Source organism: Solanum dulcamara, chromosome 7 (assembly GCF_947179165.1).
Source record: "Solanum dulcamara chromosome 7, daSolDulc1.2, whole genome shotgun sequence".
Classification (NCBI taxonomy): domain Eukaryota; kingdom Viridiplantae; phylum Streptophyta; class Magnoliopsida; order Solanales; family Solanaceae; genus Solanum; species Solanum dulcamara.
The window spans coordinates 9,498,263-9,516,155 of record NC_077243.1 but is presented as its reverse complement, the minus strand read 5'-3'; the positions used below and the strand labels follow the sequence as shown (position 1 = coordinate 9,516,155).

The following is a 17,893-nucleotide window of genomic DNA, read 5'->3' as shown; positions in this document are numbered from 1 at the left end:
GCATGGTTCAGCTATATCAGGCATCTTTGAAGAGGGCATAAAATAATCCAGAGATAAACTTTATCTCTGAAGACAATATTGAGCCAATGCATCTGGATATAGTTGATTTCTTCAATTTCCCAGAAGGAAATATAAATATTGATAAGCCTGATAATATTTAAATAATTTTCTTTTCATTTACCTGCACTAATTAATATGTTTACATTTTTCTAATTCATTTAAATAAATAAAATTTGTATAATGAGCCATATATTAATTATAATATTTATTTTATTTCTTTTTGAAGAAAAAATATGGATATGCCTCAAATTTATTTGGATCAATGATCAATCACGAGGATATTTGTGTAATTGATAGTGGAACGACTCATGTCATTTTTAAAGACGAGAAATATTTTTCCTACTTGCTCAGAAGAAAAACAAATGTTACTACAATTTCTGGTAATTCAAAAATTATTGAAGGCTCCGGAAGAGCTACTATATTTCTACCTGAGGAAACAAAGATTGTTATAGAAGATGCACTGTTCTCTTCTAAATTCTCAAAAAACTTGTTAAATTTTAAAGATAATTGTAGAAATGAATATCATGTTGAGACATTAAGTGAAATGAATACTGAATACCTTGGTATAACCAAGAGTATCTCAGGCCAGAAATATATTTTGGAAAAATTATCAACTTTGTCGTTTGGCCTATATTATGCAGAAATTAGTGCAATTGAAGCATATTTGATCGTAAATCAGAAGTTTAGTGATCTAAATACATTTGTGTTATGGCATGATCGAATAGGTCATCCTAGATCAATAATGATGAGACGGATTCTTGAAAATTCAACTAGACATCCGTTAAAGAACCTGAAGATTCTTACGAATGATAAATTTTCATGTGTTGATTGTTATCAAGGCAAATTAATTGCCAGACCATCAACCCTGAAGGTTGGCATCGAATCTCCTGACTTTTTAGAGCGTATACATGGGGATATATGTGGACTTATTCATCTACCTAGTGGATTGTTTAGATATTTTATGGTCCTAATAGATGCATCATCAAGATGGTCTCATGTGTGTCTTTTATCATCCCGCAATCTAGCGTTTGCGAAGTTATTAGCATAATAATAAGATTAAGAAAGCAATTTCCAGATTATCCAATTAAAGCTATTCACATTGATAATGCTGGAGAATTTACATCCTAAGCTTTTGATGATTATTGCTAATCTATTGGGATGAAAATTGAACATCCTATTGCTCATGTTCATACTCAAAATGGCCTTGCAAATTCATTTATTAAGCGCCTACAATTGATAGCAAGACCTCTACTTATGAAAACAAAATTGTCGATTACTGTTTGGTGTCATGCTATCTTACATGCAGCAGCACTTGTTCGTCTCAGACCGATAAATTATAATAAATACTCTGTCACAATTAGTATTTGGTCATGAGCCAAATATAGCCCATGTACGAATTTTTATTTGTGTGGTATACATGCCTGTGGCACCACCACAACATACCAAGATAGACATCAACGAAGGTTGGACATATATGTTGGGTTTGACTCACCCTCCATAATTCGCTACTTTGAAATGTAGACAAGAGACTTATTTACTGCTCGATTTGTAGATTGTCGGTTTGATGAAACAACTTTTCCGCAATTAGAGAGAGAGAAAAAGAAACCCAAAAGAGAAATTACATGAAAAGTTTCATCAGTATCTCATTTTGATCCACGTACCTGCACATATGAGCAGGAGGTCCAGAAGATCATCCACTAATAGAAAATAGCAAATCAAATGCAGATGCACCTACTGATTTGAAACGGATAACTAATTCACATATCATTGCAGTGAATGTGTCTATCCGAATTGATGTCCCAAAAAGACCATCTACTAGTATCATAGCTTCTGAATCCCAAACACGCATGAAGTGTGATAGACCATTGGGTTCAAAGGATAAAAATCCTAGAAAGAGAAGCATGAGAAAATAATAAAGATGATAATACAAAAAAACCTCCTAAAGAAAGTCAAGATTTGAGCAATCCTGGTATTCCTGAAGAAATCAGTGAACCCGAGATTCAAGTGAATGAATAAATTCAATAAGTTCTACCGGTGATAAGATAAATTTAGATCGATCGAAAATTAGAATGGCAAAAGGTAATTCAATTAGAATTAGACTCACTTATTAAACGTGGGTTTTTGGACTTGTAGTCCAAACCCTTGAAGGTGTAAAATCAGTTGGCCATAAATGGATTTTTGTGAAAAAATGAAATGAAATTGTAAGATACAAGGCACGCCTTGTTGCACAAGAAATTTCTCAAAGACCCGAGGTCAACTATGAAGAAACATATTCACTTGTTATGGATGGAATAATTTTTTGATATCTCATTAGTTTAGCTGTACATAAAAATCTTGAAATACATATAATGGATGTAGTTATAACTTATCTTTATGGTTCACTTGATAATGAAATTAACATGAAAATTACAGAATGATTAAAATTGTCTAAAGCAAGTACTAAGTCCTAGGAGATGTACTCAATCAAATTGCAAAGATCATTATATGGTCTAAAATAATCAGCGTGTATGTGGCATAATCGCCTTAGTGAATACTTGATAAATGAAGGTTATATAAATGATGTCATTTGTCCATTTATTTTTATTAAGAAAACAAAATCAGAGTTTGTTATACTCGTCGTTTATGTTGATGATATAAATCTCATTGGAACCCCTGAAGAGATCCAAAAGGAGATTGAATATCTAAAGAAAGAATTTGTGATGAAAGATCTTGAAAAGATAAAACTTTATCTGGGTCTGCAAATTGATATTTAGCAGACGAAATCTTTGTCCACCAATCTTCCTACACTGAGAAAAGCTTAAAACGATTTTACACGGACAAAGCACATCCATTAAGTACTCCAATGGTTGTTCGATCACTAGAAGTGGATAAAGATCCATTTCGACCTCCAGAAGAGAATGAGGAACTTCTTGGTCCTGAAGTATCATATCTTAATGCTATTGGTGCACTTATGTTCTTGCTAACGCAACCAGACCTGATATAACATTTTATATTAATTTGCTGGCAAGATATAGTTCATCCCAATGCGAAGACATTGGAACGGTATCAAGCATATTTTGCGATACCTAAAAGGTATCATTGATATGGGTTTGTTTTATACTAATAAAGACTGTGCACAGACCTTATTGGTTATGCAGATGCAGGTTATTTATCAGACCCACATAAAGCTTGATCTCAAACAAACTATCTATTTACATACAGAGGAACTGTTATATAATGACGATCTACAAAACAGTCTATTGTTGCTACTTCTTCAAATCATGCTGAAATAATAGAAATTCATGATGCAAGTAGAGAATATGTGTGGTTGAAATCGATGATACAGTTCATTAAAGAAAAATATGGGCCTGAAAAATGATGTCAAAGTACCCGCAGTTATATTTGAAGACAATGCCCCGTGCATAGCTCAATTGAGAGGTGGCTTCATAAAAGGAGACAGAACGAAACATATTTCACCAAAATTATTCTTCACACGTGATCTGGATAAGAATGGTGATATTGATGTATAACAAGTTCGTTCGAGTGATAATTTTGCAAATTTATTCACAAAGGCATTACCAACATCAACTTTTAAGAGGCTAAGATATAAGATTGGAATGCGTCGTCTCCAAAATATCAAATGAAGTTTTCATCAGGGGGAGTAAAATACGTGTTGTACTCTTTTTCCCTTAACCAAGGTTTTGTCCCACTGAATTTTTCTAGTAAGGTTTTTAATGAGGCAGCAATCAAGGTGTATCACCAGATGTTTGTACTCTTTTTTCTTCACTAGGCTTTTTTCCACTGTATTTTTTCTAGTAAGGTTTTAACGAGGCACAACATCTATAGGTGTTCAAAATAACTATGTATATTGTTTCTTGTAAAGTTTTTAATGAGACACATTACACGTGAACATCCAAGGAGGAGTGTTATGGAAGAACAAAATGTAGTGGATATTCCACTTTCATTAGTGATACCCACTAAATGGCATGTTGTCATTTCTCCATTACTTATCCTCTAATTTCATTGGCTATAAATAGCCTTGGAGATTAGAGAATGTTGATACACTGAAGAAGAAATAATACATAACTCTTCTACTTCTTTCTTCTGCCGCATAATTCTCTCAACTCTCTTTTTTTTATTGTCTCTTCTTCTTATTAATTTGCTAAGTTTAGTTTGTTTTATAACGAAGAAGAATTTATATAATCAATAAATATTTGTTTTGCATGTTTAGGCTACATGTATATCTTGCAAATCCAAAACTCTATCCCTCTATTTTTTTTTTGTATAACCTCTAAAGATTTACTGCTATTTTGCTACATACAGTAATATTTTGTTTTCCTTTTCTTGTTACCCTTTTTTCCTTTTCTGGGGAAACAAGGACCAAACACCCATGTTGTATTGTTCAAAAAATGAACTCATGTTGCCTTCTCTGCTATTTGTGGTTATCTTTTCTCATTTTCCCTTGACAATAGCTAGCTGCCTTTTAAGGCATAAAATCCCTTGCTTAGCATCATCCTGCACACTGATAAGAGTGAGGAAACCATTTCTTTAACAAATGGTGTTTCAGCTTCATTACCAAAACAAAAATGCCATAGCATGGTATGTGCATCACCGCCACCGATGAATACCTGAAATTTTCAATCAGAAGAGGGGTTCATTTTCTTGAATCATAAATTTCTTCCAGATCAAAATATGCAGTAGACATTAAACAAAATGCATACCAGAGAGGAGAAAATGAAGATGACAGATCAAGAAATGGATAAGGCCACCTGTTTCCAAAATAAGACAAGTATTCATTAGTTGTTCAAACAGAAAAACTTAAAATGTACTAGTTGAAACTGGTAAAAGAAGTGTTTTTTTTTTTTTACCATATTGATATACAGGCATGGACTGCCCATTGAAAAACAACATAAACTGCTGTCCACAGAAAGAAATATCCAATTCGAAACCAAGGGAAACGCTGAAATTGTAACATTATGGAATCAAATGTCAAATGTAAGAATCATTAACTTATGAAGATGATTCTTGAGACCAAATGAGGAAAATTGGTACAACTTACCAAACAGTTGAGAGCTGTATCACCAAGTAGAAACACAACATTGATCGAATGCATGTTTATAATCCACTACAACATAAATGAAACATCAATTAGAAACACGAAACCTCTCTGAACTTTATCCACTATAACAGTAGAGTCAAAATAGCACGTATAGAATACTAACAAAGTTTAAATTGTAGCCTCTAATGGTCAGAAATGGAACAAGTATAAACCAGAAGACGCAGTCAGTAAGCGTTACTGCTCCTGCATTCATCTTTTATAACAAAACAGAAAGACAAAAGTTAGTAATATGTAAAAGTTGTATATGCCTTGTCATAGGATCAAACACAATTTTTTTTGGTTACTCGTAGATTTACCTGGAAAATTATCTGAAAAACATATCCCCAGAAGTCAGCAATTTGGCGAGAACTCTGTTCTGCATTTTCCCCTACCTGTTTTGCAGCATTTGTACTGCTGTTACTTTCTATATTCACAGTCAATCTTCGTGAACCATACTCAGCGTCTGCCCTCTCGTTACCAATTCCATCACCACCAACCTTATTGTGATATTGGTAACATCCATACATTGAGAGCACAGATCCAAGCTACATTCATACAACAAGAAACCATGAGGAAAAATACAGAACAAAAACGAAAAAATGACTTCAATGTTGCTATTACTTACCCCGAAATAAATTGTAATCAATGTGAATGTCCACCTGTTCAGTAGCCAATACATAAGGACATTTTCAAGATTCATAAATCATAAACATTTGGATAAATATGCTTACTGTGTATAGTAGTAAAAGAGTTCCCCTCCATCAACAGCAACATTCAAGATTAACAATAACAAGAGAATTAAAAACGCGACGACTCTATATCCAAGAAGCCAACCAGGATGTATAGTTTTAAGACATGGTTTCCAAACTTCATCTTCATACAAAAGTCCAGGGGAGTCTTTCTCCTGTTCTCTCCTCCTATTTCTTATACCACTAGGACCTTCGTACTTTGTTATGAGAATGGATGCAAAAACCATTGAAGCAAGAATCCAAATGGAGCACAATGTAACCCTCCAATTCAACCAATAATTTGATGTTGTTGTATCAACTGTCATAGCTGGTTGCCATGAATTTTTTGGTGCTCCTGTTAGAAAACTCATTGTATCACAACAAAGTTGGCCAAAAGGTCCAGTAAAACTCTAACTACTCACAACACTAAAGAATTTTCCTTTTTTTTTCCTTTACTTTTTGTTCAAAAGAATTTGAATACATACAAAGAATTGAAATTCCAAAAAAAGAAAAAAAAGGTCAAGATGTAAACTTCAATAACAAAGTTGAAATGTGGAAATCAAGAATGAATTTTTCATAGAAATATCAAGAATCCAGGACCAAAAAAAGACCAAAACTTAATTAAAAAGATAAGCAAAAGGGTCCATTTATGACATCCCATAAGGAAAATAGAGAAGAAACTCCAAAGATCATATATAACATGAAACTGTAGACAGTTTATTATAAGTAGTGAAAGTAAACAGAGATTCTAAACTTTCAGCATGCATTTGCACAGAAAGATATGAAGAAAAAATAATTTTAATATACAAATTTTTGAAATTAAAGTTAGTAAAAAGAAGACAAGTTCTTAATTGTAAGCAAAGGAAAGTTGGCATACTTGCAGGTGATGTGTAAGAATAGATGCTTTGCTTCTTTTCTTTAGAGGAATCAATTTTTATTTTATTTTTAACAAAATAAATAAATAAATTTTGAAGAAAAAAAAAAGAGAATAGAGAGAGGACAAAAAGGATGGTGTCCTTTGAGCACAAGCTTCTTTATTTTGTTATCCTAATAAGATTTGCCTAATAGGATTAGTCACTAGTCTATAATCCAATATGCCCATGCAAATTAAATATGAAATTCTTAGACATAGAGGATATGTCACTTTTTTTAGTTTTATGATATTCCAAGTGTCATGTTTGTGGGGGTGGGGTTTACCCCACTGGAAAAATTTTGTTGGATTGATAGTTGATTCTTCTTTTAACATGGAAAAAGAAAAGTACATGCTACAAGAGGTTTGTAAGCTCCCAATAAAGAAATATATATATATATATACTGTTCTTTATAAAGTACTTGAAATTATACCATTGTAAGCCTTCAAAATTTGTCATCTGCACTTATGAAAAATTGTATTGACTTAAAGAAAGAATTTTTTCACTACTACAAATTGAGGAACATTTCCAAGGGATGAATGCTAGAAATTCACTACTTGTTTGATAATAGATTAATTTAAAAAAATTAATAAAAAAGAAAGGATCTGAAGTGATTATTCCAAACAGTCCAATAATTGGGTTATTTGCTTAAACTTACAATTTTGTATTCCCAATGGTTAGATTCCATTTCAGTTTTTCTTTTAAAAATAAAAGATAATTTTGCAAGGAATAATGTGCTACTATTATAATATTGTAATCAGTGGCGGACCCAGGATTTTTAATAAAAGGGTTCAAAATCTGAAAAAGTACACACACGAACTAACCGAAGGGGGTTCGACATCTACTATTTATACATAAAAAAATATTTTAATCATATATAAATAGTATAATTTTTTGCCGAAGGAAGTTCGGATAAACCCCTCATTACATGCTGGGTCCGCCCCGATTGTAATGTGCGACCACCTCATTTTGGATTTTAAAATTGCACAGTTAAATAATTTAACATTATAATATATGAGATATAAATTTTAAAAAAATAATCATTTATTTGTATCATGTTTTGATTACAATTAGGGACATGTTAAAAATATAATAAAGTGACTCGAACTGAGTACCCTTAAATATTTTTATCGTACCGATCTAGAGATAGCAAGATTATTTTTTTTGTAGAAAAATGGTGAAAAATAAGACAAAAAAGGAAGGAGCATGATATGATGTTTCAATCATAAGAAATGAGGGCAAATCAGGTAGGGCCTGAATGGGCCCACACTCCTAAGCCCAGATTGTTAATTAGTGAGTCACATGGATTGCGTGCACGCTATCAGGCCCAAATACGTAGTCTTTACTCTTTAAGCCCTACGTTTAAGGGTTTTTTTGGACTCTTGTCGGTGAAAGGGACCACTTTATAGCCCAATAAAATACCTGTATTTGTCCCCTTTGTTTTGGGCTTGAAAAGTTCGCCAAGCTTGATTCTCAAGCAAAGCTCAAAGTCTATATTCCCACTATAATTTATCTTTTCTTCCTTCATAAATTTCCTTTTTTTCAATTAATTAGGAGGAAATTGTCATTGCATGATTATTAGAACAATTGCCTCTCGAAAATGACCTTTTTGATCCACAAAGATAAGGATAAGATCTATGTATATCTTACTAATAAAATCACATTAAGTTTCAGTTTAAGAAAACTTTCACACGACCTTCATTCATTACAGAACCAAAATTTTTACTATGGAGTTCAAAATATAAAGAAGTAAACACGCGAAGAAGTTGAAGAGTGTTCATCATCTAATATATATATAATATAATTTTAACCATGTATAAACAATCTAATTTTCTATCAAAGAAGATTCAGATGAACCTCTCAACCCTACCTAGCTCCCCCATCCGCAACCACAAGATAAATAAATAAAACGAAACACAATAGTAGTTGAAACGTAATTTCATCTCATTGATTAACTTCCGAATGGAGAAACCAGTCCCGTGATTAAGTGGGCTATATATCCTTTCTTAATTTTTTTAGATTTTTCATGATACTTATGATGAATCCAAAGTAGCAACAGACAAGACACATTAACCAAAAAATTAGAGCAAATATAGCTAAATGTCAACTATGCTTACTATTTTAAAGCTATCTTTGTCTGCTAATGATTGCTTTAATTACAGAGAATTTCTCTATTTGAAGAGTGATTTTTGTCGGCAAAATGGATATCTAGTAATCAAAAAAACCAATAGTGCGATTGATACATGAAACTATATCCCACTAAATTAATCCATTTCTAAGTTTAAATTTAAATACTTAAAATTATCGTAAAATTATAATAAGGTGCAATACTTATAACGTACCATGTATTGTACGAAATTCATCATTTTTGAACCATTCAAAATCCTAAACACACGATTAGTTCCCAAATTGACTCAACCACTTGCTTTTGTAATACAAAGATTGTGTCCACTGTTTCAATACTACTTATTCTTAAATTCAGAAAGGGGAAAAGCACAAAAAGATTTCGATGAGACAAACCTCTCATTTCAAGTTACTGGAGATGCACCCACTCTGGTACAAATTAAGCTCCTCAAGTTTTACTAAGATGAAAGGACTTACCAGATTATAACCAATGTTACAGGACAAACTAAATACTTACTTGTTGACATCTTCTTTCCGTGAAATACAGAAAGAATGACAAAACAGAATAACTGATCTATTGAGCATTTCTAACTAATTTGTTCCTTGCAGCTATTATTGACTAGAGAGTTCTTAAAATGAATAAACCATCAAAGAAAACTCAGTTATCTTGGCCTAGTGACGGAAAATGGGTGGATTGGGTCAGGTTTGAGCAGGTTGAAAATACATAGAACAAAAACGCTTTTTAATACAGGTAAAAGAACAGTTGGGTGGTCTTCATTTTTTAAAAACCTCAAAGATAAGTAAACATAATTAAGTTCTCCTAAAAAATAATGGAAAAGGGTCAAAATTATCCTCGAACTATTTGAAATAGCTCAAATATATCCTTTAATTATTTATGAGATCAAATATACCCTTGCCGTTGTCAAAACAGATCACAATTACCCTTTCATTTAACGGTTGACGTTAAAACTGAGGTGACAGTGCCACATGAAAAAAAATATCCACATGGTCGGCCACATCAGCCTCTCTCCCTCTTCCTCTTTAGTTCAGAGGTATTTTTACCCCCTTATTTATAGTTTTACTGTTTTTTTCTAAATTTCCTACACCATCACATACTTCCTCCATCCACAACCCCACCCGTTTTTTTTTAATTATTAATTATTATTTTTAAAATTTTCTACAACACCACATACCACCAACACCCCTCCCCACCACGTCCCGCATGATTTTTTTTTAAAATTTTAAAATTTTTTCTAAATTTTCTACACCACCACATACCCAGCACCCACCCTCTCACCCCAAAAAAAAATTCTTAAAAAAAGTTTTAACATTTTTTTTTGATTTTTACACTACCCACCCCACTCCACCCCACCATCCCGTAACTTTTAATTTTTGTAATTTTTTTATAAAAAGTAAATTAAATATAAAGTAAATTAAATTTTTATTTTATTTTTTACCCACTCCCCCGTTGCTCCACGACCGATACACCCAACCCCTCCAAAAAAATGTTGAAAAGTTTTCATTTTTTATTCTCTATACCCATTTTCTGGAAAAAAAATGTAAAATTTTAAAAAATAGTTTTTTGGGGAGCGTTGAGCAGGGGCGGAACCAGAATATTTGATAAGGGGGTTCAAGAAAATTAAAAAATAAGGGACTGGATGAAAAAAGTAAAAAAATGTATCATTGCCAAGAGTCGAAACCCACGACCGCGGGCTCAATCACAGGCACCTTATCCACTGATCCGCAATCTCCATTTGTTAGGGGATGCAAGAATAATATTTGTACATGAATAAAAAAAATTGCAGTATATATATATAGTGCAATTTTTCGACAAAGGGGGTTCGGTTGCCACCCCTCGCACCCCTGTAGCTCCGCCCCTGGCGTTGAGGGGGGGAGGGGAGGGAGTATGTGGTGTTGTATAAAAAAATTTAAAAAATAATTAATAATTAATAAAAATAGTGGGTGGAGTTGTGGAGGGAAGGAGTATGCGATGGTGTAGGAAATTTAGAAAAAAAATTAAAATTATAAAAAAGGGCCAGAGGTACCCCTAAACTAACGAGGAAGGGGGGGAGAGACAGACGTGGCCGTCCATGTGAATATTTTTTTTCATGTGGCACTACCACGTCAGCTTTAACGGCCAACCGTTAAATGAAAGGGTATTTGTGGTCTCTTTTGGTAACGGCGAGGGTATATTTGATTCCAAAAATAGTTGAAGGGTATACTTGAGCTATTTCGAATAGTTCAAAGGTAATTTTGACCATTTTCCGTAAAAATAAAGACTTGAGCCAAAGGCCTTGCTAGCTTCTTTGGTTTTGTATCAACTAATGTCGATTCTATGCACATAAGTGCAAATTGCTTGTTATTTAAATGGACTTTAATAGCCTGTTTGGATTGACTTATTTTTAAGCAGCTTATAAGTTGAAAATTGCTTATAAGTTTTAAAACCAACTTTTTTTTTTTGATTTATAAGTTGTTTTCAACTTATAAACTGCTTAAAATAAGTTCATCTAAATAAACCCAAATATTTACTGGGACTTATTTTAAGCACAAAATGACTTTAAGTTGACCAGTCAAACACTCAAAAAAACCTGAAAACAACTTATAAGTCAATCCAAACGGCCTCTAATAGGCCATCTACTATACATTATGTATGTTAAATTTGTGGTGATAAATGGGCGAGTTATAGCTGAATATATGTTAAAAGTAAAACGCTCCTGATAGCTTTTTTACACTTTGTTCTATGGTCGACTTTGCTTTGTGAGAACAAGAAATCATTGAAAAGGGAAATAGAACGTATAATCAGCCAATCATCATATACAGGTGAAACACCCAAAGAACTCAAAGGTTGTCTGAGTAAACGAGGGATCCAATTTGCCTAAGCAAGCAGCAGCAATTAAACACGTTTGGAACCGCATTCAATTCAGTTTAGCCCTACGTCCCAATTCAATTCATTAAACAAAGAAACATGTCAAACATAATTACAATCATATACATGAATTCCTAAGGAACTAATGCCTATGAGAGACTACACAGCGTCTTAATGGGTATTCATAGAAAAACAAAGGATACAAATTCACCATCTCTGAGAATGACTAAAAGCAGTTCACTATCCCCTTGAGAATACAACAAAGATCGAAGGCCAAAGTTAGCAATCGCTTAAACATTTCAATCTCATTTGTTTCATTTCATGCTACGTGATTTAAATGAGACGTATGACAATGCCGATAATGATGAAAACATCCTTCTTGAATTATCAACTGGATTTCAATCAAACCAGCATGCATTCAAAGTGGGCAATACTTGTAGACATTACTGTTATAGCAAATAAAACATCAGAACTGCATCCCAATGGCTTGAAAATCAATTACTAAAACAGTAACTCAAAAAGCTAGAATATAGATATGATCTACAATATAACTATCATAACGCAAAATAATCTATTTGGAAGATAATGTAACACAAAAGAACCACCATCCAAAATAACAAAAGTTCAACATTGCAACATAAGAGAAGGCAAAAAAGGAAGTTCTTGGTGGCTTCAGAGGCAATCTAGAAAAGTGAGGTTCCCTTTCCTTTCTTGTCCCCACCAATTTCAAAATGCTTGCACCTCTGCATAACCAAAGAAATGATCACAACTTATAGACAATGTAAAATAAGAACTGCAGAGCAAAGATAAAACTCCATTAACAAACCTTGATTGGGTGCTGTGAAACATGTTTGCAGCCTTGGCATTGCAACCTCAACACGATCTTCTTTGTGGTCTTAGCCTGGTTTGTACGAGAAAAAGGAAGAGATTAGTTACTCCTTAACCAGTATACCAAATACAGAGCTCTAAATCACTGAAAAGTTTCTCATAATTCCATACATTTGTTTATATACAAATTTTCTTTTGAATAAAACAATGATCATATCGATTCTCAAAAAGCTACCTTTTTGTGGAAAACGGGCTTTGTCTGACCACCATAACCAGACTGCTTCCTGTCGTAACGACGCTTTCCCTGAGCAGCCAAACTATCTTTCCCTTTCTTGTATTGGGTGACCTTGTGCAAGGTGTGCTTTTTGCACTCCTTGGACTTGCAGTAGGTCTTCTTTGTCTTAGGAACGTTCACCTGCAAGAGCCACATTGAACAGTCAATTATCATGAAACAATCAACATATCAAGACATTATTACATCCTAGAAGCAGGTAGAAAGTGGACATTCAAATCAACAATACTCAAGAAAATCATAACATTTCTATGAAATATAGTAATGAGGATAATGTGTGCGTCCTAAAGTTCCTCAACAAACGGAATAAACAATTATCAAACAGTCTATAGGTTACCCATCAATCCCAAATCTGGTGCCCATTTCATTTTAGCACAAAGTTCTCCTTTCAAGAATTTGTAGATGCCGGAACATTAATGAAAGTCAAGTAGCTCTTGATGCTTATTTTGATAGTGTTGGTGCGCCTTTTTTCTGAATGATATGTAATGATTTCATTATTATTTTTTATGTCTGTTTTGTGTTTGTAAGTTGTTTTTAACATTGTTTGTAAGTTAGTAGAGCTGAGGGTCTTTCAAAAACAGCTCTCTACCTTCTCTAACTCCTCGAGGCAGGGGTAAGGTTAGGGTACACCCTACAATCTCCTCCCCTCCCCAAACCCCATACTGTAGGATTACACTGGTATGTTGTTCTTTTACGTAGCTTTTGAGCTAGGTCTATATTCATTATACATGGCTACAAGCCTAGATGATATGGAGTTGCTGCTTCTCAATTATTAAACTAGATTGTGCTCATTGGTGCAATTTCACTAAGGAATCAATATTAAAAACTGAAAACCGTAACAACGACTATAGCAGCAGACAAGTTTGTCAGATTCATGTACTTAATAACAAAGTGAAGAACGAGTCATCATTTCATCTAGTTTCCGAACTAAATTAAGATATATTCCTACTTTAATGTGTCAATAGATCGTTTCATGACAGCGAGATTTCTGAACTTCAATGGGGAGAATCATCAATTTCACTGATGAACATGATTGGATGAGTGCTTCACTATTACACATAAAATCAATAAGAAATCAAAGAGGCAGCAATAAGAAGTAATACCATTTTCGCAGGCCGGGAGGTTAGACAGAAATAGCAGAGAGCACAATTGCCGTTCAGCTGGTGCCGATCGAAAGCCCTAAGAAGGGAGAAGATAATTTTTATACTCGGACTTAGGGTTATGAACAACTAGGCGGGCGGGCTCTGCTTGTGGGCCAAAAATATTGGGCTAAAGTTAAGAACATGTCATTGGGCTTAATATTGCATGGACTAAATTGAGCAGGCCTATTTCATCGGATATGCTTCCCGTTTTAACCTATGTGGCATGGTTTGATAGAACATGCAAGAAACAATAAATAAACTTAACAGAAAAGGGATCACAATAAAGTGTAAGAAAATTTTCTTTTACTTTTTTAATGAAGTGATTTACAACAACATAAATATCTAATAATTGTTTTAGACTATAAATTTCAAAAATTTTATTTTTTCCTTTAAACACTGTGCCAAATCAAATGGTGCCTTATAAAATAAAACGAAGGGAGTATATTTTTAGATTCACGCTGAGCATAATCGAGTTTTTTTTAAAAAAAAAAAAAGATTACAGCCGTGTACTGCATATTTCAGTGTTTGGTTAGAAACTTTGCATTTGAAATCACATGTACTCTTGACTATTTTGTGTCTTCTATTTGTTCAACACTTTTATTGACAAAATATATTAAAATTTGTATTACTTGAGGTTTTTGTCGAGTTTTTACAATAAAATTCATATAATAAAAAGATCGAGAATTTTTTTTTAGTCTTATAAATCGAGATATTGTAAAACTTTGTTAAATAAGCACATAAGCATTTTAAGTTTTCATGTTTTCCATGCTTATTATGTTGATGCTCTGATTTGACTTGAAGAAGAAGATGGAGGCTATTAAATTTTGATAGTGGTTTGTGAAAGTAGATGTAGAAAAGAGCTTGGAAAATTGTGCATTGATTTCATATATTTTAATGATTAAGATTTTAAGAATGTTGCATTACTTATCTATTTTTTGTAGTTCTCTCGTGATTTTTCTTTATTTTGTATTTTATATAAAGTTTTGATTGTTGTAAATTTATAATTTCTTTTGATTCAAAATAATAATTTATGACTTTGTAGGACATAATTATCTTCTTTTTTTTGTGGCCTTCTACTTCCTTAAAATGTCTAAATATAATCTCTTTTCCATGAATTTTCAATTACAAATCTTTCATTATAAGTTTTAAATAAGACTAAAATCTACACAATAATGGTTGAGTCTCTTGTTTTCATCTTTATTATAATCTTTGGTTAAGAAATCTGTTTATTTCTTTCTTCTTCTTTTTTATTGTAGAATAATAAATATGTCAATTAACTGCTCATTTATGTTCTTTAATACATAACTTAATGGTCTTTATTTTCATTATTTTCCTAATTTTTTATCATCATAATCCCTAAAATAATAAATAGTCATATTCATGACATATTCATATTATAGTCCTATAAATAGAGGCATTGTAAAACTTCATAGAAATGATCACATTATCCTTTTAAGTTGTTATGTTTTCGATATTTATTTTATTCATTTTTTAGTTTGAATTAAAGAATAATATGAAGGCTATTGAATGTTAATCGACTTGTAAGAATGGTATCGACAAGAGTTTGAAAAATTGTCCATTGATTTCTTTTTTTTTTCTTTTTATTTTTTAATGATTAGGATTGTAAGAATGGTGTTGCGCTATTTATTTATTTTTTGTAGTTCTCTCTATGATTTCTCTTTATTTTATATCTTATATAAAAAAATTATTGTCAGAAGTTTATCTTTTCTTTTGGTTCAAGATAACAATCAATGACTTTGTTGGAAGTCAACTAACTACTAACCAAACGTATTTCTCTATGAAATCAATTATACATCTGGATAAAAATATATTGGTATCTTATCATCTTTCATAATCGCGCGAAGCGCGGACAACTTCACTACTATAAAACTAAAGAACAAATGTTCAACATTATTGTGATTCTTAGCATTGGATTGATTTGTTTGTTTTTTTGTTAGCATTAGTATTGATTTTATTTTGATTTAAGCTTTATTGTAGTTACTAATATCAATGGATTGTAGTGTTTATAAGACCATTAAAAAATTTAAGTATTAAACTTGAAATAATACGTTAAAAGAAAAAAAACTATGATATAAGAAATATTTATAAATTATATTAAAGTAAATACTTTTATATATAAAATAAATATTAAAAATTATATATATAATATCGGATTGATTTGGTATCAGGTTGATTTTTTTTAGATAAAATCAAACTAACCCAAGTATAATTAGTTTTTTTTCAATACCAAACTACTAGTTGATTTTTTATTTATTATTTGACTCATTTTACGATTTGATTCGATTTTGTTCACCTTTAATAAATCACATTTTTGCTTTTCAAGTTTCTAATTTAGAAGTGTTTAATTTAATTTTTAAATTGATACATCATTAATAAGATATTCAATATAATCTTATAAATCAGCAGGCTGGTGCATATGGAATCTTACCTTATCTTAAAAGGTGCTACAATAATTTAATTATACCAATTTTATTGTATGAGATGATGTGTTGACTAATAAAAAATTAGTACACCAAAAAAATGAAAGTCGAGGAAAAAAGAATAATCCAAAATAAGTTAAAAGTGACTTTGGTGGAATACCAAATTCTATATTCAATTCAAAATCTAAAAGTTTTTAAAATAAAATCTAAAATCCCAATCTCCAAATCAAATATCTAAAAGAATTCAAAATGTGATTCGAGTTTCAAATGGTCCAAACTATTCCCACCACTGCAACATTATATACTTGGTCCAATAATACTCCCGCAGAAGAACGTTAGAGAAGGGACCCACAAAGTGGAGTGAGAGCAGCCGGCTGCTTTGAAGGATAATATTAATACTAATACCAACAATCAAGGGTCTTGAAAGTTCTTTATTAAAAGTTTTTATGCTAATTTAAATTTAATAGAATAGAACAATACTAATAATGGTTATATGCGTGTCTACTCTGATTCCACTTTTGTCACGTTCTCGTGGATTCTTGTCATCATTATATGATTTATATCATCTCCCACATGTTTCTCACTTGGATCTTTCCAAAATTTCATCTTGGATTCTTCACGTCTCTTCCATCTCCTCTTTTCCCTTTTCACTATTCTCACTCCCATTTCAAATTTATATTTATTATTATGGAGTATGATTTCCACATCACTTACTAGATATTTATTTTGATTGAATATCTAAACATATAATAAATTGAATATTTTTGAGCTCCAACTTTATTTGATGTTTTCAACTATATATTGCATAGACATGTTAATCACTTTAAAAATTACATGAATAGTACAAATTAAAATATTTTTAAATTTAGAATGTATCCTTTTAGAACAAATACAATAAAGAGAGAATCATTTTAAATCGAAACGGAAGGGGAGTAGTAATAAAAAAGTATTGCTTGAGAGCTTGGATTCCACTTGTAAATGTCATACTTTGGGTGGATGATTGTTGGCCTAGGACCGACCACCACCTGCAGACAAGAACCCCTTTGGAAGTAACTACGGCATCATTTAGCCTTTTACTATAATGCCCTTTCTTCATCCTTTAACCACTCGCACCAAAAATGTGTAGATTTTACTACTTTCTCTCCTAATAAAAATAGCTTTTAAGCAATGATAGTACTAAAATTAATTACTTGAACTTAAATTACTACTAACTTTTTCTTCTTATGTTATATAGTGAAGCTAGTTTCATTGTTTGGATGGCTGTTACACGTTGTGTTTGTATTGTATTATATTATATTGTATTTTTAATTTAAATATAATTTTTATTTTAATTTTATTATATCGTACTTCATCCATTTCAAAATAATTGAATTATTGGAATATGACACGCATCTTAAGAAAAAAACAAAGACATAAATTAGTCA

The 17,893-nt window shown here is 31.9% G+C and overlaps 2 protein-coding genes across 4 annotated transcripts; both read right to left on the bottom strand.

Annotated features, from left to right (window-relative positions):
- Positions 1-4,233: 4,233 nt before the first annotated feature.
- On the bottom strand, positions 4,234-9,389 carry LOC129896892 (uncharacterized). Of its 3 annotated transcripts, none has more exons than XM_055972877.1 (9): positions 9,297-9,389; positions 5,869-6,220; positions 5,763-5,796; positions 5,455-5,682; positions 5,262-5,351; positions 5,099-5,164; positions 4,908-4,999; positions 4,761-4,808; positions 4,234-4,667 (listed from the first exon to the last, which is right to left on the bottom strand). In XM_055972877.1, exons 1-9 carry the CDS (start codon positions 9,301-9,303, stop codon positions 4,550-4,552), a joined length of 1,035 nt encoding a protein of 344 aa, XP_055828852.1. In that variant the 5' UTR covers positions 9,304-9,389; the 3' UTR covers positions 4,234-4,549. The 3 variants fall into 3 exon arrangements, with proteins under 3 accessions (XP_055828852.1, XP_055828854.1, XP_055828851.1); XM_055972879.1 differs by lacking the exon at positions 9,297-9,389 and adding an exon at positions 6,743-6,766; XM_055972876.1 differs by lacking the exon at positions 9,297-9,389 and having other exon boundaries at positions 5,869-6,486.
- A 2,913-nt stretch (positions 9,390-12,302) lies between these two features.
- LOC129896694 (60S ribosomal protein L44) lies at positions 12,303-14,109 on the bottom strand. Its single transcript, XM_055972632.1, has 4 exons — positions 13,990-14,109; positions 12,830-13,009; positions 12,593-12,667; positions 12,303-12,509 (listed from the first exon to the last, which is right to left on the bottom strand). The coding sequence occupies exons 1-4, from the start codon at positions 13,990-13,992 to the stop codon at positions 12,450-12,452; spliced, it is 318 nt and encodes a 105-aa protein (XP_055828607.1). The 5' UTR covers positions 13,993-14,109; the 3' UTR covers positions 12,303-12,449.
- Positions 14,110-17,893: the final 3,784 nt, after the last annotated feature.